General features: G+C 42.7%; 1 protein-coding gene across 5 annotated transcripts in view; it reads left to right on the top strand.

Moving 5' to 3' along the window:
- The window catches only part of HERC2 (E3 ubiquitin-protein ligase HERC2), a 137,271-nt gene that overhangs the window by 50,979 nt on the left and 61,494 nt on the right, over window positions 1-24,798 (top strand). For 3 of the 5 annotated variants that reach the window (XM_075877888.1, XM_075877894.1, XM_075877886.1), the window contains exons 23-36: window positions 1,735-1,826; window positions 3,544-3,814; window positions 6,487-6,727; window positions 11,537-11,708; window positions 14,053-14,248; window positions 14,315-14,493; window positions 15,059-15,184; window positions 15,903-16,039; window positions 17,387-17,579; window positions 18,466-18,634; window positions 19,213-19,388; window positions 20,961-21,150; window positions 22,598-22,780; window positions 23,121-23,365. In XM_075877888.1, the coding sequence (XP_075734003.1) occupies window positions 1,735-1,826; window positions 3,544-3,814; window positions 6,487-6,727; window positions 11,537-11,708; window positions 14,053-14,248; window positions 14,315-14,493; window positions 15,059-15,184; window positions 15,903-16,039; window positions 17,387-17,579; window positions 18,466-18,634; window positions 19,213-19,388; window positions 20,961-21,150; window positions 22,598-22,780; window positions 23,121-23,365 (2,570 nt within the window). The remainder of the gene's footprint in view (window positions 1-1,734; window positions 1,827-3,543; window positions 3,815-6,486; window positions 6,728-11,536; window positions 11,709-14,052; window positions 14,249-14,314; window positions 14,494-15,058; window positions 15,185-15,902; window positions 16,040-17,386; window positions 17,580-18,465; window positions 18,635-19,212; window positions 19,389-20,960; window positions 21,151-22,597; window positions 22,781-23,120; window positions 23,366-24,798) is intronic. The other 2 variants (XM_075877908.1, XM_075877901.1) reach the window with 2 other exon arrangements.

Raw genomic sequence — 24,798 nt, 5'->3', positions numbered from 1 at the left:
TTCTTTTCTTCTTCTGTCATGTGTTATGTTCACTTTTATTAACAAAGGCTATATATATAGAGTATAGATTCTCAATAAATGGAACCTTAAGGTACCGAGAAAGTATATTGTGATTAACATGAGTTTCATTTACTGGGAGATAAACAGGGGGTGCAGAACACAAGCACAAAACCAATCTTGTCAGAGGCAGTTGTTCTATTTAAGCGGCGGTTCTGTCTAACATATTTCTATTTACATATTCAGAATCTACTGTATATCTAAACAATGTTGTGATAAGCTCTATACTGGTGTGCTTTGTTTGTGAAAAAAATTATCTAATTTGAGTGGATTCAAGACTCTTAAAAACCTGCTTATTTGCCACAGCTTTGCTGATAGCTGATCTAAAGATAACTTTAGGTATCCTTTAGCAGTGAGAAACTTGGATTTTAATAATGCTGTCCCAAACACTTCTGACTCTTGTGGTGACGTCGCTACTCACCATAATGAAATATCACCGCTGGTTCAGGCTTAGCGAGCCACAAAGCCGTGTCTCAGTCACCTGCTCACGTGTAGCGCACCGCTCTGCGCATGCTCAACTAACAAAGCGTTTAGTGTGGCGCGGCAAAAAAGGCAGTGTTCGATATTAACAGTAACACGCAAACTCTTTATTGGCTCTGGCGGCGCCCCATACAGCAGTACAACGGTGGTTCCCGGGACGCGGGCAGACGTTCACAATAAAGGGGAGACTGCGAGCACGTCGCAGCTGGCAATGGCGAGCTTTGATACGCCGGTAGTGAAAAAGGTTCCTCGCGGCTATGCTGCGCACTCTCACGATGGCCACTGGGCCTGATCGTGAGAGTTAGGGCACTATAGATAAAGCTTTCTGAAAATGTTGCTGTTAAATTATATTTCTGTTTAGTTTCAGTGTGTGATTAGCACTAACTTAAAGCTTGAGTAAAAAAAAAAAGGGAAGACGAAGAAGGGTGCTATACCACCTTTTCACCTTTTTAAAAAAAAATTCCTCGGCCATAATTTTTATTTGCTAATAAATACCTTTTTTAATAGCTGCTTTTTGTTTTCATCAGGTAAAAATATAAACATTTTCTTTTTTCTATATTGGTTTTATGGATTGTAAAGGAGTGTGATATAGTAATGCTTAGTATGAGTGTTTTCAGGCAGAAGAATGCTGGAAATTACGAGCAGAGTTTATGAAGATTCTGTTCTGGCTAGCTCATGCACATTCAAGTTGCATATTGATGCAATAGAGCTAAAGATATAGTATACTATATAAGAAAGCACTGTATTTGCATATATCTTTATCACAAGACATCTAGAGATGATCCTTGTTAAGTGTTCATTTTTCTTGTTTTTTTTTCATTCAGTCATTTTGCCATCGCTTATTACAACTCAATAAAATTACTAGCAAGAAGTTCACAACATGCTGGTTCATTTTGTATGGAGACCATAGATAGGCAAGAAATTCGCAGCTTACTTAGACTCACCCATGACGTATTTTGCCCAAGGGGTTCCCTCAGAATCATACTCACCAAAATTTTTCTCAACTAGACTTACTTGCACTCAGACTCATAAAAATATTTTTCAGTTCAGCTCTCTCAAACTCACTCACCAAAATATTACTGATCTATACTCACCTAGATTGAGGCTCATGTTCAAATGGCTTAAGTCGAACGGCGAATGAGTTTGCCACCATATGATAGACATTAACAAATTAAGTGGTATTTCTGTTTCCCCTAGGTCGAGATGCAACGCAAGCTTTTGAAGCTGCCTGCCACTCGAAGGAAGCAAGGGAAATGCTGAGCTCCTTTTTCGTGGGAAACTTTGTCGATGTAAGTTTTCCATTCGCTAGCTTTGCAGCTACGGTTTTCTTTTGTTGGAAGCATGCACATAAATTTACAATGTTAAGTGTGCGGTGATCGGTTTTGTACCTGCATAGTGACAAATTTAATCATTGATTGACACGTGGAGTTTAACATCCCAAAACCACCATATGATTATGAGAGTCGCCGTAGCGGAGGGCTCCGGAAATTTCGACCACCTGGGATTCTTTAACGTGCACCCAAATCTGAGCACACAGACCTACCACATTTCCGCCTCCATTCGAAATGCAGCCACCGCAGCCCGAATTTCGCGACCTGCGGATCAGCAGCCGAATACTTTAGCCACTAGACCACTACTTGGCTTATACCGACGCTGATGGCATGAGGGTACATGATGGAGAAACAGCCGTGCCGAACTCGAAATCAGTGCTTGTACGTATCGTGTTGTCGATTACAAAAGTAGAATACTTTGTGCGAAAACCTCAGTTTCTATTAAAGGGCCACTCACCAGGCCTCATACCAAATTTCGGTATGAGGTCTGTCGGCATCATACCGCCAGACACCCAAGAACTTCCACTGTCGGCATCATACCGACAGTGGAAGTTCTTGGGTGTCCGATGAGGAACGTTTTGCCACAAAACTTTTTCAAATCGGTTTATCATGAGCGGAGAAAGCAGGTTTTTGAAGCGGCGCGAAACGAGGGGGAGAGTAGGCAAACTCGAAACCCTTGCCGCTCCTCTGCGTAGCCTTTGCAAGCCAAATTTATTCCCCACCCTCTCCAGCATCCAACTATGAGGTGACGTGCGCATGACATGCCCAAACAAGTCCAACCCTCGAGCACGCAAGCAGCGTTGCTTTGTTGACCAGCATTATTTTGTGGTCTTCTGCCTGTTTCTGCGGGATGGTTCGGAAACGCTGGCTTAGACGCAGTAGAGCAGATGAGCACAATGAGTGTGCGAACGCGTAGGAGCGTTCCACGGCGGTCGTCTGCTCAATGCGCTGACTACGGGGACGTGAACGAATGCGAAACGCTTGCACATTAGCCCCGCATCTCGTAGCATTTCACGGGGAAAAATGAAAGAAAAACGCGTACAATTTTCTTTTGCGTCTCATTATTTATTTCAAGTTTTATTAATCTTTTAAAGCAACAAATACATAAACTACACATGTTGTGTTAAATAATTTCGCCATGTTACGTATCACTGTTGGCAACGTCAGAGCATAGTCATCTACGTAGAGGACCAACGTCACTGCATTGCCGTGTACGTAGGGCCATTTATATGCACACGTCATGCCCTCATTCTCTATGCGTGCACCGGCAGAGGGGAGGGAGAGCAGCGTTCATCTTGAAATTTGACCCATTTCCGCGGCACGTAGCGTTGCAAATTTTGGCAGACGTGATCATGAACGCCTCGTCTATACATTGCGCTTGTCAGCTCAAAGTTGTCAAACCTGTTGAGTGGCCCTTTAAGCTATTTGTAGAAATTGTGAGCGTTAGTGTTAGGGGGGTGGGGGGAAGATTTTTAACAATGGTCTTAATGAAGCAGGTGTTAGCGGCCTGTAAAACAAAGATGCAGACATTGTCAAAATAAGTGTTATCATGACTAATTAACTGGAAAATCATGGCACTTCTGAGTTTTTACTGCTCGGCAAAGTAACAAGTGGTACATGGGCTAGTGGTTTTCAGCGACAAAATGGTCCGACTCCTGTCTGCTTTCATGTGCAGCACGACCAAGAAACACCCTTGTTAGTGGATCCCAGCAGCCTGTCATCGCCACTGTGCGATGCGGAGCGCACTCTAGCATACCTGCTTGGTCTACATCTGCAGCAGCAGGCCTGTGGTCCGCCTCTCGAGCCCTTTGAGGCTCAACTGCAGCCATGGTTAGAGAGCACACTACTCCGTGGTGGTGGCCTGCTCAAAACACTGCCTCCTCATGACCCATTTGAGGAAGAGAAGGGAGAAGCACGGAGCACTGGGTCAAGTGCTGCCACCCCTGGTGAGCCAGGCTGCTGTCATTACGATATCTCTCATATTTTGTGTTATATTCTTATATGTGTCAATCTTATAGACAGACTCTGACAATGACTATGTGCGAGTGTGTCCTTTAGTCTCTCTATGAGCACTGTGGGACATAATCCAAAGCAACAAGCCACAAAGAATTTGGGCCTTGTGTGGAGATAATTACGTGTGGCACGCACTCAAGTAAATTTCTTTGTCCAGCAAAATGCTTGTGCGTACTTATTACAGGAGTTATAATTAAATAAATTAAATTTGTTTATTTCTGGACAGCTATCTTGATGAATTCGAGGCTCGTTCCGTTAATTCGAACTGGATTTTGTTCAAAGAAAAAGTAGCATACCTGACTGAAACGTTTGTTCCCCTGAGGCTAGTCACCACCATCAAGCATGCTCCCTGGTATAGCCAATCTTTGAAAAGGTTGGCTAATAAGAAAAAAAGGCTGTTTCGGTCCGCTAAAGTTTCTAACTCGCAGGCCAGATGGGATTCTTACTACGTTGCTAATGGGGAATATAGGAGGGCCACAAAAGCAGCAAAGGAAACCTACTTTAATAACACACTCCCCAATATGTTAGCCAACAACCCGAGACAATTTTGGAGGGTGGTGAATAAAAAAGATACTCGCGAAATAACACTTAAAACTTCGGACGGGGTAACCCATAAAGATGACTGCGCTGTTATTCTCTGTGACACCTTCGCGGCGGCAGTGTCAGGTCTCCTCAACAAAGGTTCAAACCCTGTTTGTCAAGCTAGTGGTTATCTCCCGATGGAAGCAATTCGTTTCGACACAGCAGGTGTACAAAAAATAATAGAAAATCTTAAAGTCTCGTCTTCCGCCGGAATTGACAACATTACTTCCAAGTTTTTAATCAACACTAAAGTCTACAGCGCCATAATCTTAACAAAAATATTTGAGCAATCTCTGGAAGCGGGCTGTCTTCCGGATGATTGGAGTGTGGGAAGAATTATTCCATTCTTTAAGTCAGGTGATAAACTTTGTCCGGAAAATTACAGACCAGTATCAATCACTTCGATACCATGCAAAATAATGGAACACGTAATTTATTCGCAGCTTGTAAAATTTTTAGAGGGCAATTCTTTCTTTACTGATTCGCAGCATGGATTTCGTAAAAACTTTTCCTGTGAAACGCAACTAATATGTTTTATACATGATTTGCATTCTATTCTCGACAATGGCACATCCATTGACTGTATCTTTTTAGATTTCTCAAAAGCATTTGACAAAGTACCTCATGATTTACTCATTTTAAAATTACGGAGCCTCAATATAGATGATAACGTCCTCGCGTGGGTGATTGCTTTTCTCAGTAACCGTTCCCAATTTGTAACTGTTAATAACTTTGATTCGCCCAGGGTCCCGGTTGGCTCTGGGGTCCCACAGGGCTCCGTGTTGGGACCATTGCTCTTTCTGGTCTATATAAATGATTTGCCTCTAAACATTACTTCTTCAGTGAGTCTTTTCGCAGATGACTGCGTAATTTATCGGGCAATTAAGGGTCATTCAGACGTTCTAGAATTGCAGGCTGATATGGATCGGGTTCAGGAATGGTGTGAGACTTGGGGCATGGCGTTAAACGTTAACAAATGCAAGTACATGCATGTTAACCGACACAGCACTAGTATCAGGTCGTATCATATTAATAATGTTCTTCTCGAAGTAGTAAATTCTTATAAGTATCTGGGTATCCACATAACTTCTACATTGTCTTGGAAGACACACATTGAATATATTGCAGGTAAAGCTAATAGCACGTTGGGTTACCTTCGAAGAAATTTTAATCAGGCACCCGTTTCCTTGAAACTCTTACTCTACAAAGTATTGGTACGTAGCAAATTAGAATATGCAGCATCTGTTTGGGACCCTGGTCATGACTCGCTTATCTATGAATTAGAACGAGTGCAGAATCGGGCAGCGCGCTTCATCCTTTCAAATTACCATCGCACCTCGAGCGTCACATCAATGAAAACTACACTAGCATTACCCCTACTGTCTCTTCGCAGGAAAGTGTCTCGGCTGTGTATATTCCATAAAATTTACTTCACCAATCCGTTACTCAGAAGCAGATTATTGGCCCAACCAACTTACGTTTCCACTCGCATTGATCATCGCCATAAAGTAAGACTTCCTATAGCGCACACCAAGTGTTTTCATGATTCATTTGTGCCAAAAACATCTGTATGTTGGAATCATCTTCCTTGTGATATTGTTGGTATAAAAGATGCTGCTTTATTTAAAATTGCCGTCACTAATTTTATTTGTACGTAGCCCCAGTTCAACCCTGTAGCAAGCGATGATTGCAATTTTTCTGTTGTTGTATTTTGCTTTGTATGCTGTACATGTATGTATGTACCCACTCCCCTCTGTAATGCCCTCGGGCCCTGAGGGTAACTGAATAAATAAATAAATAAATGAATAAATGTGGCTTTAATTCAAGTCCTCTTTTCACCTTGTAGTTTCATGTTGCACGAATATGTTTCTGTGTGCGTTTACTGTTTCCTCTCAGTAAACTTGCTTGACCAAACGTATCTTGTAACAAGAATTAGGGTCAGTTATATGAGTCCCCGACTTGCTGGTGTGTTCGATGCATTTTCGCACTTTTTACACTATCCTGTTTGTGTGCTTTGATTTAGTGTCCGGCATGACACCAACAGAACCAAAGGCACTGTCTGCTGCCTCATCTGCGCCGTCGCCAATATCTGGCACTGCAACCAGTTGTAGTGAAGAGAGCCTCATTGAGGCCATTGCTGAAGGACGCCTGGAAGAACCTATGGTTGCTGGCTTTCTGCGAGCAGTTGACACCTTTTGTGAGCAGCAGCATCTTGCTTTGCACATGGACTTTGGAGCTGACCACCCAATCGAAGAAGTGGGAAGGTGAGGGTGAAATTTTTGTGTGTCGTCGACTCAGTATCACTTCAAACTAGCCTTGGGGGAATATTTGAGCATTTTGAATTAAATTTGCTTTGAAACAAGATTCCAGTTATTTGAAATTTCAAAGTATTCGAAATGAATGAATAGATGCATTTCAGTCCGCATGTAATCTCCTGTAAAGCTGGTTTCACTGATGTGGAAAGTGCCGTGACTACACCTTTTTTGTGTAAAATTCGCGTTACTGCGAAGTGCCACTTTAAGGTTAAATGAGCATATTACCCTCACATTGATTCTTTTTTTAGGTTCAAAAACATGTATGCACTAAGTATAGTGAATTTCAAGACATAACATGTTTTACAGGTTATCACTTGTACTCTGCCTTTTAAGTCAAACTCTGCTACCATTCAAAGTTACTGAAAAGAATGGCCTGTTCTCATGCCTTGTTTTAATTAATTAATTTATACACACATATATATATATATATATAAGGGAAAGAAGTGTATACCGAAGGGCTCGTTTTTCCGTGTTTTGACACAATATTATTGAGATCTAACAGACAGTAATGCCAAGGAATGTACAGGGGAAGTTATTTTTTCATCCACTTTTCTTTCTTCTTATTTACATTCCATTGGTTCTAATAACTTCCCCTGTACATTCCTTGGCATTACTGTCTGTTAGATCCCAATATTATTGTATATATATACACACACACACACACACACACGTATATATATATATATATATATATATATATATATATATATATATATATATATATATATATATATACACATACACAGTCGAGCCCGCTTATAACGAACCTGAGCGTGACGCGGCATCGGTTCGCTGTATCCCGAAGTTCGTAGTAAATGGAACACAGCTTTTAAAAAAGTTGCGAGTGAAAACACAAACTTTTTTTACCCCAAAAAGTCCATGATGCACGTGTTTCGATGAGCAGAAACGATAAGGGCGGTCTTGAGTTCATTTTAAACGGCAGGCTGCTCGTTCGCCGAGGCCCATGGCATAAGCTGCATGAGGCGCTGGCTCCGAAGTTTCATCGTTCTCGCAATCCCATTCCTTCAAATCGCTCTCGCCACGTACTTCATTCACAATGCCCCAATCCGTGGGCGGTCCTGCAGTGTGGGAATTATCATCGGCCGTAATTAAACCATCGCAACAGATGTCCAACCCACTCTCCCAGGTCGGAGTTGACGATGCGCTGCCACAAACCGCTGCCGCAGTGGTCCTGTTCGGAAGCTTCAGGCTCGGCATCGGGCTCAACGATCGACGAAGTCGGCCTCGCGAAAATAGTTTCGCGCACATGTAGCCGTCACTGCCGCCCACGAAATATTCACCATCTCCACAGCTGAATGCCGGGACCCCCGAAGCAGCACGTTGGCTGCCAGGTGGTCAACAGCTATGAGCAAGTGCTCCGTAACGCGACACCTAACACGCGGATTACGCTCAAGTGAAGCGGTCACACTTTCGACGTTTTGTTAAGTAGCACGAAAAAGCGTGCTAGTCCTCCCGTCGGCCATCATGACCACACACACACACACACACACACCAAGAGTGAGCAAGATGCGCACACGCGTGGAACAGCTCTGGGCGCGTTCCCAGTCGGAAAACGAAACGAATTCGAGTCAGCATGGCGGGTGTTGCGAAGTGGTGGAGACGGGCGAAGGGGTTGTGATCAAGAGAGGAGAGCAGACTTGCGAGAGAAGGGCAAAGAGTTGCGATAAAGCACGGAGGAATGAAAGATTCCTTCATCCGTGCGATAAAGAGAGGGGAGGATGCGGCGAAAAGGCGACCTTGAAAACCAAAACACACGGGAAGGAGGAAGGTTAGGCAGCTTGCTTGAAAGGTCCGTGAAACTCGCACGTAGAAAAACTTGAAAAAGAGTGCTAGCGCGCGCAGAAGTCAAAGCATGGCCGCCTCGTTCGGTGCGCGTGCGGCGTTCGAAGAATCGGCGGCCATGATAAAAAAAATCATTTTGTTGCGCCGGCGGGCTTGCGTGGCCTCACGAACATCTATATTTCGCGGTTCATTCCGTGCAAATTAACAGCCGTTTTCTCGCTTCCGCACGCGCGCGGAACGCATGCTGAGCCAAGTGCGAAGTGAGCGAGAACAAGACCTAAACTTGAAACGAATCGCAAATTATCAGAGTCGATGGGGTAGCGTACGTGCGTGTACTAGACGCAGACTATCGGATATAGTCGATAGCCTGGCAGATGGTCTGGTCACTCCAGGCTGGTGACGCCAACGACAGTACCAGCGATCAAAAACAGGGTACGTGGCCGACCGGTCTTCGAAAGATCATTGGCAGTGTGAAAACATGGGCCTCGTCTGGCAATGCGGGGTGCTCAGTGTATCGGGGGGACAAAGGACGAAGGGGTGCGCAACAAAAAGCGGTCGGGGAGAGCAGCAACTAGAGGGGCGCGGAGGCAGAATCGGCGTTTAAGAATAAGAATGTATGGGCACCTTGCCGATGCCTGATCCGTGGTCGAAATTGGTTTCCCGGGAAGTCGGCAGATCGCTGACTCTGTTCGCTGTAACCGATCAGCGGCGCTCGGAGACGTTCGTTGTAAGTGCGATTTTGTGCTATTGAACCAATGTATATTTTGACGGTCACGCGGATATTGTTCATTTTAAGCGGAAGTTCGTTTTAAGTGGGGCCGTTATATGTGGGCTCGGCTGTATATATATATATATATATATATATATATATATTGTACAAATCAGTGAAATATGCTTAATTTTTCATAATATGCTATATATACTATTGTAACTTAATTCAAAATTTTTCAAGAGAGGTCATTATTTGCTTCAAATTTGCTTTGAACCTAAGATTTACTATTCGCACAAGCCTACTTAAAGCTAAGAATAGGTGAATAGTAAGCTTGAGCTTCAATCTGAATTGAAGTGAATAGTGATTTGGTCAAAGGATTTTTAAGGAAATAATTTGAATAGTATATACCGCATGATGTAAAAAAATGGGCATTTTTGTCGTGATTTAACTAGCTTGCTTTTTAACTACGTTGTGTTCACAAATTTTTTGTCTCTTCAAGCCTCCATCTCCCTGAATCAAGATGAAGGGAATGTGTGCATTTAAACTTGAGCTGTGGCTGCTCAGCAGTGTGGGCTTTCTCTTTTTAGGCCGTTTCACGGTCTAGCGTCGCCATGCTTTAGTGAAGTAACATTTACGGGAGGATGGCATTCGATCAAGTATATTTGGAGAAGGGAACAAACAGCGCTGTATTATTCATGTGCCTACCAGCCCTGTTTGGTACATTCTTGCAAGTATATGCCCATTCGTTTGTTTTGAATACCTCAGAATTTTAAGTAATTTAATCTTGTGCCGAAGCGAATCCATATAGTACTGCAATATTCGTTCGAGCATTCCCCCATCCGTACTTAAAACCATCAGGCGAGTGTCACACCTGTTGTGTTAAATTCACCAGATATGTTTTACTAAATCAGGTTTATTCATCGTACCTCAAGGGTCCCGACACTGTACATTACATGAGGGGTTTATCAGCAATGTCATTGAAATAGACCCAAATGGAAAAATAATTGGTGACAAATTTGTCACTTTGAGGTCACTTTGTTCACCAAGTAGCCACTACTTCAAATGAAGTTTCCTGCATCATCATTCATTGTCACTTTCAGACATTGCCATTCACTTCATCTGAATCCCGCATTCACAAATAGGCACCTTTACTGCCTTGGTTTGACCACTAACCCAGATTGCAATAAATGTGGTTTGATACAAAGACCCGAACAAATTTTATTTTAATGCTTAGGTTACTCAGAGAGGGAAGAGCTATTTTTTGCAGCTGAATGAGCACAGCTTTCCAAGCCCCAATAGGGCTCAAAAAATACTATTAGATCCCATGTCTTCTGCTTCACAGTAACATTCAAGTATAAATATTATTTTTGTGTTTCTTGTAGACATAACCTCAGTTGATAAGTTCATAAGGGGCCTCTGTCACAACCATCAGATTTATCTCTTCATTACACCTCTCATATAGACGAGCGAAATTCTCTGCAATTCAATGAATATCTTTCTCTCTATGCTGGGACGTAAAAACAGCACAATAATATAGACAAAGATGGAGGAAGAGACGACAAGGCACTGAACTCGCAGTTAAAGTTTATTAGAAGGAACACACACTTATATTGGGCAGAGGACCTAGTCACATGGCGCACCACGGCATCTGCACAGCAGAGCAAGCAAGGTACAAAAAGGATCTAATCATGGCGAAAAGCGACACATCCGTAAACACCCAAGAGAAAAGAAGAAAGAACAAAACTACTGGCATGCGCATCAGTCCATAAAAAACTAGCAATAGCTTCAGCGTCACAGCGCTGAACCCAGGTACCCAACCTCCTTTTCACCGAGGGCCACCGACCTTTCCCCCCTCCCTTTCAATGTAAAAAGCCTCCATCTAGTACATTTGTCCCGATGACCAAACAAACAAGTGCTTTTGTCCGCCAACAGCTGGCAGCCACACTCTCTGCAATGAGCTGGCAAGTTCCTTCTTTGTTTATAGTCTTGCGCCGTTTTTACAACCAAGCATGAACCGCCAATTAGCCAAACTTTCGCTTGTAGTGCAGTTTCTTTCTATTTTTTCATACTGTAACACAATCAGACCTGGATATGATAAAGCTGTAGACAATGAATTTTTGGATGTAATATATTCAGTGTAATATTTGGTCTGCAATGCTTTATTTAAGTGTGGGTGTGTCTGTTTTAACGAAATTGAGTATGCAGCATTCTTATTAATTTTTATTAACTACCTTGTTGTGCAGGCTGTTATTAGCAATGGCAGTCAAGCATTTGGGATGTGGTGCTACACTGCTGAACACTGCGGAACAGCTGGCACTGAAAGGCTCGTCCATCAAGTCCTTGCCTGTACAACTCCCAGGAGTTTTGCAGGACATTGTGCGAATGGTTCAGCAAGCCAAGTGGTCCCTCATCAAGGTCACTGCATGCATATTTTCACTTTTTTACAATACTGTGGGAGGGATTTGACATATATAACGCCACGTAATACTGTCTAACTTTCTTAGAAAATAAAAGTGTCGCATGTGGAAACAGAAACAGAGGGTACTGACATAATTTCTGCGTTTTCGGTTGGCTGGTTTATGAGGTAAAACGTCCGGAAGCAATTAAGGCTATGAGACGACATAGTGGAGGACACTAAATAGAGGAGTCTCTGTCGTTTCACCCCCGCCCAGATAGAACATCTGCTGCCGGTATTGAGCGCATGACTTTTTAGTCATCAGCTGAGCATTACAGCCACTGAGTCAACAGGATAAACGGAACTGGGGTCACAAAATCTAGGCTGCTGGCCGCATTTCGATGGAGGCAATATGCTCTAGGTCTTTGTACTTGAATTTACATGTACATTATAGAACCCCAGGTGGTCGAAATTTCCAGAGCCTTCCGCTGCGTTGTTTCTCACAACCGTATCATGGTTTTGGGAGATAAAACGGCAACAACACCGCTTGAAATTTTGTGCTATTGTTCCTTTAACTCTTTTGCTACCACTGACGAGTATAGTCACCACATTTTAAAACAAAATGACCAATGATGGCTATACAGTTGAGCCCACATATAACGGCCCCATTTAAAATGAACTTTTGCTTAAAACGAACGGTATCTGCATGATCGTGGGAGTATACATTAGTTCAGTGGCACAAAATCGCACTTACAATGAACGCCTCTGAGTGCCACCGATCGGTACAGTGGGAGGAGCCGGTGCTCCAGTGACTTGCTGGGACTCCACTTTCGACCGCTAATAAGCCATCGGCGAGGTGCTCACAGATTTTTATTGTTAAATACCGACTCCTTACTAGGCAGTCCTCAAGTTGTCGCTCTCCCCGAGCGTTTTTTGTTATGCACCCCTCCGTCCTTTGTACCCCTGCTACTCTGAGCACTCCGCATTGCCGGACGAAGCCTGTATTTTCACAATGTCACCTATCTTTCGAAGACTGGTCGGGTCGGCTGACTGGTCTCCCCTCAGTTTTTGATCGCTTGCTACATTATTGTTGGCGTCGCCAGTCTAGAGTGACCAGACCGTCTGCCAACATCGTCGGCCGCTGGCTGTACCCGATCGGTCGTATCGTTCCAGAGCATACGCTTGCGCTTCCCCACTGACTTGAATTATTCGCTATTCGTTCCGTGTTTAAAACTTGTTGCATTCTGCTCAGCATGCCCTCAGCATGCATTCAGAAGCATAAAAAAATGGCTGTTTCACGAAACCAATCATGACATCAGTGGGGCTGCGCAAGCCCACATATGCCACAATGCGTTTTTTTTTTTATCTGAGCGCGGGCAGACCTCTCTCCCAAGTTTTTCTGCACGTGAGTTGCACGTTTTGTGGGCCTTTTTAAGCAAGCGACCCGAGTGGTCTTCTTCCCACAATACGTTCCTCTTGCCCGTCTCCACTGCTCCGCAATGCCAGCCACACTGGCAAAGTTGAGCGGGCTCAACTGTACTCGGCAACGAAAATTGGTCCTGCTCAAAATCGATGATGACTATGCTCATCCCACCTGTGTTTCTTGATGCTAGATGGCCACACTTGTCCATGTTGGGACATTTGTGCCCTGGCTTTAATTTTATTGCCATTTTCATTGCATTGCCATGCGGTGGAGCCACCTCCAAGTTAACCTTTTTCTACGTGGTTAGAAAAATAGAAGAATGCTATTGAATTGACAGAATGATATCGTTTAGTTCAGAGAAAAAAAAAGCTCTACAAAGTGAGCAAAAAAGTTTTCAGTGATATTGACAAGTTTATGTTCTTTTTTTTTGGGGTCGTAAAAGAGCAATTACATGGCACGCTACGGAAACCTTGCATTCTGAATTTTGAAGTATGGCAGCCATTTTTTCATCTGTGTTTGCTTTTGATATGATGACATCTTCTATAGGACTTAAGTAATGAAATGTAAGAATGCTCATGGAATTAAACTTTGTTGTGCATTAAATAAATTCGGCTGGTCTAGATTATTCAGAGTATTTTCTACAGCATGCCTCATAAGCATATTGCAGGTATGGCATGTAAAATCCTCAGAATTATTAGTTTACAATCGTTAACATGACTTCTGTATATTAATTGAATGTGCTCACTCCTTATTTCCCCTGCCTGTGGAGCTAGCTTTTTTTGTATCAAGAAAACAAAATTGTGCTGTTGAACATTCTTTCCATATTTGAGCCAAAGGGATTGACTTAGCATTCTATGAATCACTTTCAAGGACATACAACTTGCTACAATTTTGGGGTGTTAAATCATGTGCTTTCATGTTTGTGTTTGAACTTTTTGCAGGCAAGACAAGACTTGAACGGCTCATACAAAGAAGTCTGCTGCCCGATGTTTGAACGATGCCGTTTTCTTTTTTACGAACTGCGGCCTGCAGTCAGCAGAGAGCTTAGGATTATGGAGAACCTGAAGCTTATCGGTGCTCCATCCCGATGGAAGACCGCTACGCATCAAATCATCCTTCAGCAAAGATCTGATAAAAGTGAGAGCAAAGGCTGCTTAATAAAGTAACAAGTGCATTTATATCTTAATCATTCTGCATTGACAGATTGTTCAGTGATCCCTGACCATACCCTGCATCCTATTCTTCTAGAAGCATCATCCAGTGGCTCCTCTGAAGAAAACTCATCTGTTTCCAAAGACAAGGACTCTTCTGACGAAAGTCAAACTGAGGTGCTAGAGAGCCTTGACATGAAGCTGGAAGCTGCCGGGTCAGCATTGAAAAAGGTTGGGGTATTTTTTACGTTTGCATGCTTTTGTTGATTATATGCAATTTTAGTAGAGGGATTGTGTTCTTGCACATAAGTCAAGTATTCTTCCCAGTAGTATGAGAATTATTGTCCGATATGGCCGTCAAATCTATAGTTGCTTTGCACAACCTGTGGGCTAATATTATCTCGTGCTTTGTTTTATGTTTCTGACTTGCATGCTTTATGTTTTGTCCATGAAAGAGACGTTGAAAGGCAGCTTTGTATTATATTTATAATAAATTAATTTGGTAGTAAATCATATGCATTTATTGGCAAACAATAATTGTTTTATTGAGGGAAATTAGAAAGTGAGCAAAAGGGAGCACTGTGCGTAAAATGTCTCTTCTGCTGGTGTATATGAAGTGTTCCATGTCTGCTAGTGGCGTGCCATGTTGACCCCATCTTGTGTTAGTATCCCACTCTCTTTGCTCATTTGTAGATTAGGATGTGATACTATTTATTATCACCCCTAGTGCAAGGGGTGATTTCATTGGTGTTTGCACTGTAAACAAATCGGTGGACTACTTTCATTTTTGTTTCAGTGTTTGTCTGAAGGGAACCAACTCAAGCAGAACGTGGTGGACCACAGTCAGTTGTTGAGCCAAATGCTCGAGTTTGTGACCCAGGATCTTGATGTTGAGCTCATCAGGAAGGCCATGTACTGCCAGGTCAGGCCTCGTAATTAATTTTGACTTTAAAGTGTGCAGATACAGAGAGTAATAAACTTTATTCATTTGAGAGCGCCTACAGCAAAGTTGTTCTAGGTGAGCGGTATCTCTAATCCAGAATGCTGTTGGCCCGAGCTCATAGTTTGGCCATGTTCATCAGATATTGCTGGACACTTGTCTTTTTTTTTTTTGCTGTAGTACTAACTCTAACACGATAAAATATTGAGCCATTGTAGGGCCATTAAACTGAAAAAATACCAGCTCTGATACAGGGGCTTTTGAACAGGCACTGTCTGTTCAATTTGCACTCAGCATTGGACATGACATCACTTCATTATCTGTAGGAACACTGAAACCAAGAGTACTGTATGTTTTCATAATGATACAGATCATTCGCTCTGAAATGCCACTGAACCCTGGTGATCTGGTTTTAATTTGTTGTGCAGTCAATGCTTGCATAGTGCTAAAATTTTATGCCTAAACCTAGCACTTTGGCTGCGGGCACAGGGGGGTAATGCTGCCGTTGGAGCACTGAATGCTAGTATTTCATTCTTGGATGCCATTTTTTGTAGTAGTCATAAATTGTAAAGGAGACGAATATCTTGCTTCTCTGTGGGCATGTTCTACTACACTGGTTCACTGGCTGCTTGCTCTAATATCTTTGCAAGCTTTGAGTGGGAAATAAGTTGTGTTAAAAGCAACTACTGTTTCATTTCAGATGGAGAGAGCCAAGACAAGACTACAAGGCTTGGAAAACATTCTTACCCTGTTTGAGAAATCATCTTTGCTACCGTCCGTTAAGTATAAGCTTCAATCTGGCTGGCAGGGACTACTCCCCATTGGAAAGATACCATGGTTTGTATAACATGTACAAATATCTTTTTTTTTTCTCTCGCTATTCGTATGCTTTCCTATGAGTTTTTTCTGCTTTCTTTTTGTATATTTTATACTATAACTTCTTTAAAAGCAAGGTATATGGTAAAAAAAATAGTTTGTTCACATATTAGTATAATTACTTCCTCAATATACTTGTCTCTCTCTGATTGATAACTGGTTTGCTATGCAAAAAAAGGTCATTTCTGTGATGTAGAGCTACAAGCCGTTCTTCGTATGAAACTCATGCCCCCTTAGCACACACATGTGCACACAATGCTATTTTTAGATAACACATTTTACAAGGTTTTGTTAATTTTGAAAAAAAAAATGCGAAGCTATCTTTTTCTAATGGCGTGGTTAAAAGAGAGCTTCTGTCATCTTCCATTGTTACTTGAGTTTGAGGAATTGGAAGTCGGTCAGTGCTGAGGCCACATCCACTTGCCATAAGTTTAGAAAACAGCAAACTTTCAATAGACCACAGATGATTGGGTGGATGCAGATTTAAATATTGCTTGCGGTAGTCTAGAATCTTAGTTCACAGCATTACTCTGAGTTTATTATATACCTTTACTAGTAGTACTATTGTGTGGATTAGTTTCGTATAAAAAAAACATTTTATATAGCATGCCTGTTTCTTACTTTAAGTGTTCGTACATGTACTACTACCACATTCAGTGTGAGCTACAGCACACAAGCATGTGGCAAAGCGCGCTGCAAGGTTGTCCACTGGTGCCAATCGTGGCATATTTTCACGTTCTTGTTAAAGAGTTTGGTTGTTTCTCTGAGGGCGCACTGCCCCCTCTAGTTTGTATTCATCCTCGAATTTGCCCCGTCGCTGTGGTATAGTGGCTAAGGTACTCGACTGCTGACCCCCAGGTCGTGGGATCGTCCGCGGCGGCTGCATTTCCGATGAGGCGGAAATGTTGTAGGCCCGTGTGCTCAGATTTGGGCGCACGTTAAAGAACCCCAGGTGGTCGAAATTTCCGGAGTCCTCGACCACAGCATCTCTTGTAATCATATGGTGGTTTTGGAATGTTAAACTTTACATATCAATCAATCACCCTCGAAGTTACTATTTTTGAAGCTTATATCACCACAGCATAAAATGAGGGCTTGTGTGAAAGCAAGTAAAGGTGGTGCACTCTCGCAGGGTCAGGGCCAGACCCTGTTCTGATAACACGAAAACATGTGACGATCGGGGAAAATGTACAACCTTACATTGCACTTGGTCATGCGCTCCTGCAATGCAACTCATACTGAGTGCAGAAGTCCTTGCAACACTTGCCTTGTGCTGATCAATTATAATTTTTTCTCTTTCTTTTTAAGGGAAAGGCCTGTCCATTATTTAGCGAACCTGAACCTGATTCCACCGCATCAGCGCATTTCTCTCGAGTTGGCATCAGCACGGCTCAACCTTTGGGCTGTTAGTGAACTGAGATCATTGCTTCTGGAGTTCTGCAGCACTGAAGATGAGAACCTGCCAGCTGTGGCTCACTCATCTCGACATCTTGTCTCAAAGGTGTTTTCACTTGGGTTATGTTTTGGGTTATGCTTGTACATGCTGGCTACTTGAAAAAACAAAGTAAAAAAACTGCAACTGATTTGCGCAGCAAGGTCTGCTGTAGTTGAAATTTTTTAGTTCAATTGTAAAAAATATGGTTAATTTGATTGATGTTAAGTGCAGTGCACTTGTATTATAGGATGGAATATTTAGGTGCGCTACTCCTGAATGTTTGTTCAACCATCAAGAAGTGCTCAATACATCAATCCCGTAGAACTTGCCACCAAGCGCATGGGCAGTTCATTTATGACACCATCTATTTACGAATGCAAAAAAGTATGCCTAGGTATTCGTGCTGTCAAGTGGAGCTAGCAGTAAAACACAAGACGATATCTTGCATAACTGTTACTTCCTTCATCGCGTGTGTCGTATGTGGAAAAACGGGATGCCAGGAGAGACAGACTGCAAAGGGAAAGTCATGAAAAGATGCAAGGGTCTTTTAACATCTCAGTCAATCTTGCTTAAGATATACTGCTCTAGTTTAATGCTGTATTTTCTACCCTTTATGTCACTTCTATGGCTTTCTGCTACACACTAGTGTTTGGTGACCATGTACCGCATTTTTGCGTGTATAACCCTCATCCTGAACAATGATTCATGAAAAATTTCTATAAGTAAATACCGCGTATTGCCGCAGAGCTAGCTTTTTTGCATAACTGGAAAGCGCTGTCGTGAAGCCACCTTTGCAAACTGCAATTTTTTTTTTACTTTAGCTTAAAATTTTATTAATGGTGTAGTTGTACACCAAAAAATACGGCGCTAGTGCCATTTCAGCTGGACATGATGAGAGAGACATGCTAAGTTTCTCAAGTGTGCAATTGTTCTACGCTTGTGTGCTTTGCAGGCGAGTATGGAAAGTGCTTGCTCGGGCTGCAGCGGCACACTCTCTGCACCGTCTCGCTTCCTGCTTTCGGCTATCGGTATGCTGTCAGGAGAGCACCAAAGCCGGAGCCTCAGCCTTTTGCTTGGCTCTGGTGTGTTGGCACATCTGCAGACCCTGCTTCGTGCGTTGGGTGAGGACCATCGTCTGTTATCCCATTTTTTTTTGCATTGAAATGTTCACATATTATTAGTACTAACACCTAAAGACGAACTCCACTGGCCATTGTTGACTAGATGATCAATGAGTATTTGTTTCACCATGTTTTTCGCTTGTCCTGTCATAATAAGTTCATATTCTCTGATCGTTGTCTCGAATCAACAGACTTGGCAGCAGGTTGCCCTATTTTTCTCTTTCACTTTGCATTCAAAGCGTTGAAGGAATTGCTGTGTGTTAAAAAATGTGTCATACTCATTTCGCCTTCTACATATGTTAAGATTGACTGGGATTTAATTCACCTAGTTCTCCAGTACAATATGTTATCGGTCACACTGTGCAAATGCAAGTTTGTGCTGCTCCCATGGGTTTTCTAAACCATTGCATTCAGAGAAATGATGTCTTAACGACGAGCGATAGTTGTGCAAGTGCTGTATGGCTCAAATATGGTCTGTTTGTTAGGTTTAGGCTCTTACATGCTGCATAAATTGTTGAATCCAGTAAAATAGTCTCACCGCTAAGCACTGTTGTCTTCACATGTTGTGCACTTTGCAGGCCCCAGGCCAACACGCACACCTCACGAGAAGAATGTGAGCCTCTGTGCAGTGCTGGAAGACACCGTACGAAAGCCGCAGCCTCCAGCACCTGCTCCGAGTGGGCTGGAGCTGGCTTCTATGATGAAAATTGGCACCAGGGTAGTCCGTGGGGTTGACTGGAAATGGGGAGATCAGGTGAAGGATTAGTGCATATAGCATGTCACAGCATATATATAGTTGTTGATCGTTTATTCAGGCACTGAAAATTTGGGCACGGCGGTTTATCCGGACACCTTTGCTGCACTGCAACTTGCCTCATTGAAGTAATGTTAACCCATGAACGAAAATTTGGATGCCCTATAGCGCACCATTAGTTTTTTTTTACTCCAGCTGTCTGTAATATTTACAATATATTCACGAGGTCACAAGCACTGAAAGGTTGCACGGTTGCACTGGCTATGGCAGGAGATCATGCCAGTGTACAAATAAACCAAGAAAACACAATTGTTGATCTTAAAGGCTACGTTTTGTAGCAGCATGCAGTGGCTTCCTTTCGGCTTTAGCCGAAAGGCGAACACTGCATGCTGCTAGTGACAGTGGCTATTAAACAGCTGTCAATGTCAGCTTGCAGCAGTTTCACACTCACAAGTTGCTCAATAGCTGCACAAGCACATCAGTTTTTCTAGCGGAAATGAAATGGCAGTTAAGCTTAGTGCATATTACTGCATTCTTTCAATTGCTCTCCTGAAATATAATAATAATAATAATAATAATAATAATAATAATAAAGCACGTAGCAGATAGCTATACATACCACGAGCAGATAACAAACCTTGAAAGCAATTGTAAATAAGGTTTGTTGTCAGTTATATTTCTGTTATACTTATGTTAAAGTTTTGGGATTTGAGTGCGTATGGAGGGACGGGGGGGGACAGGTACTATTGTAAAAAATAAAAGAGAGAACATGCAAGCGTGTACCTAATAGCCTTAAGCCTGACACGATGCAGTTCGGGAAGTCTGGTGTCGGAAACAAAGTGAAAAAGCGCTGCGGTTTCATTAGATAATTTCACTTCCTCCTCGGTAGTGCCAATACAAAATGGCAGCTGATCGCGTGTCACTAGCTGCTAACAGTGATAAGGTGGATATGTAGCTCTGCATAAATACTGCTTTTTCATTTGCTTGTGTGTGTGTTACGCACATCAAATTATGGCAAAATAGGAACAAAAAAGCATAACTGCTCTTTTCTGCATGTGAGTGGTATAACACGTGCTACAACGACCTCTTATCTGTTTCATAGTATGTTTTACGTGTTTTGGTGTCGGCTTCTAACCCGAAGGTCGTGCTTTCAGTCCCGGCCATGGTGGTCGCATACCAGCAAAAAGATAAAGGTCCAAGTACTGTGTGATGTCAGTGCATGCCATAAAACGCTAGATAGTCAAAATTTCCGGAGCTTTTTCGACAATGTTCCTTGTAATCATACCATGATTTTTGCGCATAAGGCCACAGATTTCGCCGTTGTCATCAACATCATCCTTGTTATTATTATTATTATTTTTATTATTATTGCATTCCATGTGTTGTACAAGTAGATGCGAGTGACCACTGTTGGCGTCACTCTTTCCATCTTATTTTACAGTGCCATCTGAGTATAGGTCGGATTGTAATTTGAGGCTGTTTGCAATGCTCTTGTGTGTTCCCACTTACACTGCTCGCTATAGTTTAGTTTGCAGTGCAACTGTTGCTAAGGCACCTCTTTTGCTCCTTCAGGATGGTCCTCCTCCTGGAGAAGGTCGTGTGATCGGTGAGCTTGGTGAAGATGGCTGGATTCGAGTGCAGTGGGACAATGGCTCCACCAATTCCTATCGTATGGGCAAGGAAGGAAAATACGACCTCAAGTTGGCTGAACTTCCTCCGCAGCCTGAAGTAGAATCAAGTTCTGATTCGGAAGATGAGGATGGTACGTTTCTCCTTGAAACTACTTGTCTGTGATTCATTACATTAGTAGTTTGTGAACTTTTCTGCAATACGGTATATCATTGTGGTAACATTTTGTTACCACCATTGTATGTCTTACCACGTAAATGTTCCTAGTCCCATTTCCCATACTACGAAAAAGTGAATGAGTGAGCACGCTTTATTTTAGCTCAAAAGGTGGAACATAACGTGGGTTGTGGGACTTGAGAGTTGTATGTTTCGATCCCCCAGACAGAAAGGGCAATTTTTCATCCACTTCAATTGCTTTCAATTTAGTTGAGAATTATTTTACACTAAAGTGAAGGAACCACAAATAATGTCTGCTATGTTTTCCTTGGCTTAACTGTCTGTCGGTTTTATTTGTTGTGTATACAATTGAGAAAAATCAGCTCATTGGGCAGTTCCCCTACCTTTGTATAGTCCTATCTCTAGTGCATCCCACGCTGCTATGCCATGTGCGCTTCCACCAATGTGAAGAGAGAGTCATGTGACATGAAGTTAGGTTCCCTGCAGCCCCACCAGATGGTGTTGCTTTTCACACATATTGGATCACACAACCACCACAGAACCTGCAAATTGAATTTAGTACAATTGTATATTTCGCTGCTGCTTGTACACACACTGCAGTGTTATGTTTAAAAAAACAGCAACTACAAAACGTTTAAGCCTAAGCCTAAGTGAAAGCATTCACTCGGGCTCTGCTGGCACTGCTTCATGGCAGGGCAGATTAGAAGCATACTGTGCTTGACAGAGACACCACAAATCACCAGGAAGCTTGCTGTCACCATGTGTGCAAAAACACTCGAGCACGTCATCATGTCTAAGGGCTACCACAGTTGTGGTTCTGTGCTAATTTAAGAGTAATATTCTTTGTTGAATAGCCTATGTTGGGCTTTACTTCATCTTAAAGTCTTCTATCAAGTTTTGGTTAGTTGTTACTTGGTTGTGGGGTTCTCCCCCCCCCCCCTCAAAAGTGCTCCTACCTGCGCCCTCAAAATTAAGATAGGGTGAATCCATCACAACTCCCAGACGGGAGAAAAAGTTGCCTATCATCCCCTGGGCTGAAAGAGTCGCCTCCGGCATGGCGCCACCTTGAGGTGCTCGAGAGGTTACTTTTAGTCACATAAATTTAGTTGATACCACTATCACCACCTTGTTTAATAAACTAACGATTTAGTCTACTTGGCGATCTAATAGCCATTTGAGAGAAAGTAGCTTGATGCCATATAATAATGGGCACTTTTAATACCCCAAGTTTTATGGTTGCCAACACATGGAGCCATTCACTTGATATAGTGGAGGTTTGTGGTTTTGTTTTGAGAGGGTGTGTTCTAGTCGCACATTGAAAACTTGCATTTTTTACCGCCTCCTACCAAGCTGCAGTACTGCCCTATCTTCTTGCATGACCTCTTTCATTGGTGTTCTTTCAGCAACAACCACTGTACCAGCCGCACAGCACCCATCAGTGTTGCTGCAGCAGGGCTGCTACACGCTTCTGCGAGCTTTGTGCGTGTCTTTGGGCATCCACTCCAGCTCGGTTCATCCTAAAGCCACCTTAGTCATGTCTGGGCTTCTTAGATCCATCATTGCTTCAGGTCAGGGCAGCAATCAAGGCAAGTGTCCCACCTATTAATAACATTGGCGGTAAATAGTGACAGTGATGAATTTGTGATGCTTGATTCATTAGCACCCACTACCCACAGCTGTAAATGTAGTGAGCATTAGCCCTGTGATAGTCTGAGGACCCTAGTTTCCAGCTACTAGTTTAGGGTATCATACTTCCCTGCATGTGATGTTATTAGAATAAATTGATGCATCATTATTTGCAAAATAATTCAGAGTGACAGTGCAGGTCATCCTTCTGTGTTATGCTAACCCACTGTCAAAGTGATTAGTTGTACTTAAGGGTGCTGATAAGAAGCGCTTTAAAAAGATCAATAGCTCCTGTTGCAGGTGTGATATACTCATCATCCTCCCCATCAGGAGTGGTTTCAACTGCGCCCCTGTGGATGCTTGTGGAGCAGCACCACGAGTGGGCCACCCTAGGTTTTTTGCGTGGAGTTTGTGCCACCCCAGCCTTGTGCCAGGCTCTGAGCTCTCCACCATGGGTTGCACTACTTCTGAATGTGGCCTCGGGACCTTGCAGTAGGCCACTCAGTGAACTCCCACTTGCCTCCTCATTGGTGCTACCTACTCAGGTACTGCAGTCAGAAAAGTTAGTTTTTTAAAATTCATTCCTTCATCTTCATTCCTCACCAACCAGTAATTTAGACTTGAAAGAAATGACCCAAAAGCTCAAATAGTAAGGGTCCGCAAATATTTTAATATTTTAGTTTTCTTTGATAGTGTTTGCTATTCAATTCGATTCACATCAAATTTTATTATTCGGACTTTCAGAAAATAAACGTAAGGGTTTATAATGACAGAAAAGTGTGCCTATTCACGGTTTTGAGAAGCCAGCAGGCGATGTTATTCATTGCTTGCGACGATGTACATTGTAGCTTCTTTGCCTTCATATGTTTGCTAGCGGGATGTTCTTGCCCGCAAAGTTCAGGTTCATCTCATATTGGCACTGTGAGTGAAGTTAGGCACGACTCGGAGCCATAAGCTCGGTTTTGGTGTGCATTGCTGCAGTGCTAGACAATTCAAAGTACATCATCCTAGATTGTGAATACAAAGACTCATCCTGCGATGATCGTCATCACGAGGTTGTAAAAGCTGTTAATGTGAACTTGTATTTGTGGGTCCCACGAGTCAATAGTCCATAGGTTTGAGATGCGGGTTTATGATGTTTGCGATGAGTGCAGTGGGCTATCGTAATTATCACTGAATTTTCTCTTGCAGCTGCCAAACTAAAGCATAGTTACATTCTAAGTGATCGTTGACCTATGAACACAGACAACTACAAATGTGTCACAGAGTAATGCGATTGTTGATAGCCGCGACCTCACGATGCGCAAGCGCCAGACGACTCTCCCCCGGAATGCGCATCGGACCAATGGCGAATCGTGCTACAGCAACATCGTGAACACAGCTGACCAGAGGCCTCGAAATGAACTTTAAATATTTGCTTTTTGTATGCTTCTCTGCTTCTTTTTGAATGGAGAACCGAGCTTAAGTGGACAAATTAAAGACGGCAAAATGCTTTTTCCGACAAGCCCAAAATGACGGTGCCTGGTAACACCGTAGCAGAGCTTGTTCACGAATATAATTTAGAAAATGCCTAAAAATACTCTGGAACATTTTTTTCTGTAATATTGCCTCAAAGCATATGTGTGCTCAGGGTTTCCCATCGTAGTAACCTCTCCCTCCCTGTTGGTCGGGTCCAAAGGACAACATTCTTCGCAATGGATTAAGAAGAAAGGGAAATGAAGCATTCACATGCTTCTTGCAACAGCCTGTCTTTGATCTTTGGCTTTTATGAAATAAGCATTGGAAGTAAACAGTTCTTGGTATAAAACAGGCTGTGCCCCCCCCACCCCCTTTCGTACTGTTCCCTAGGTGAATGAGGGGGGGGGGGCATCAGCCCCCCCTTGTGCACTTGGCTATATTCAATGTATTGGAAAACTATTAGAAAAATATTCTATTCAGTTTGTACTCAAGCTTCATTATTCAAATTCTCTTTGCACCT

This window comes from Rhipicephalus microplus, chromosome 2 (genome assembly GCF_043290135.1).
Source record: "Rhipicephalus microplus isolate Deutch F79 chromosome 2, USDA_Rmic, whole genome shotgun sequence".
Classification (NCBI taxonomy): Eukaryota; Metazoa; Arthropoda; class Arachnida; order Ixodida; family Ixodidae; genus Rhipicephalus; species Rhipicephalus microplus.
The sequence above is the reverse complement of the archived record's forward strand: the minus strand, read 5'-3'. Positions and strand labels throughout refer to the sequence as shown.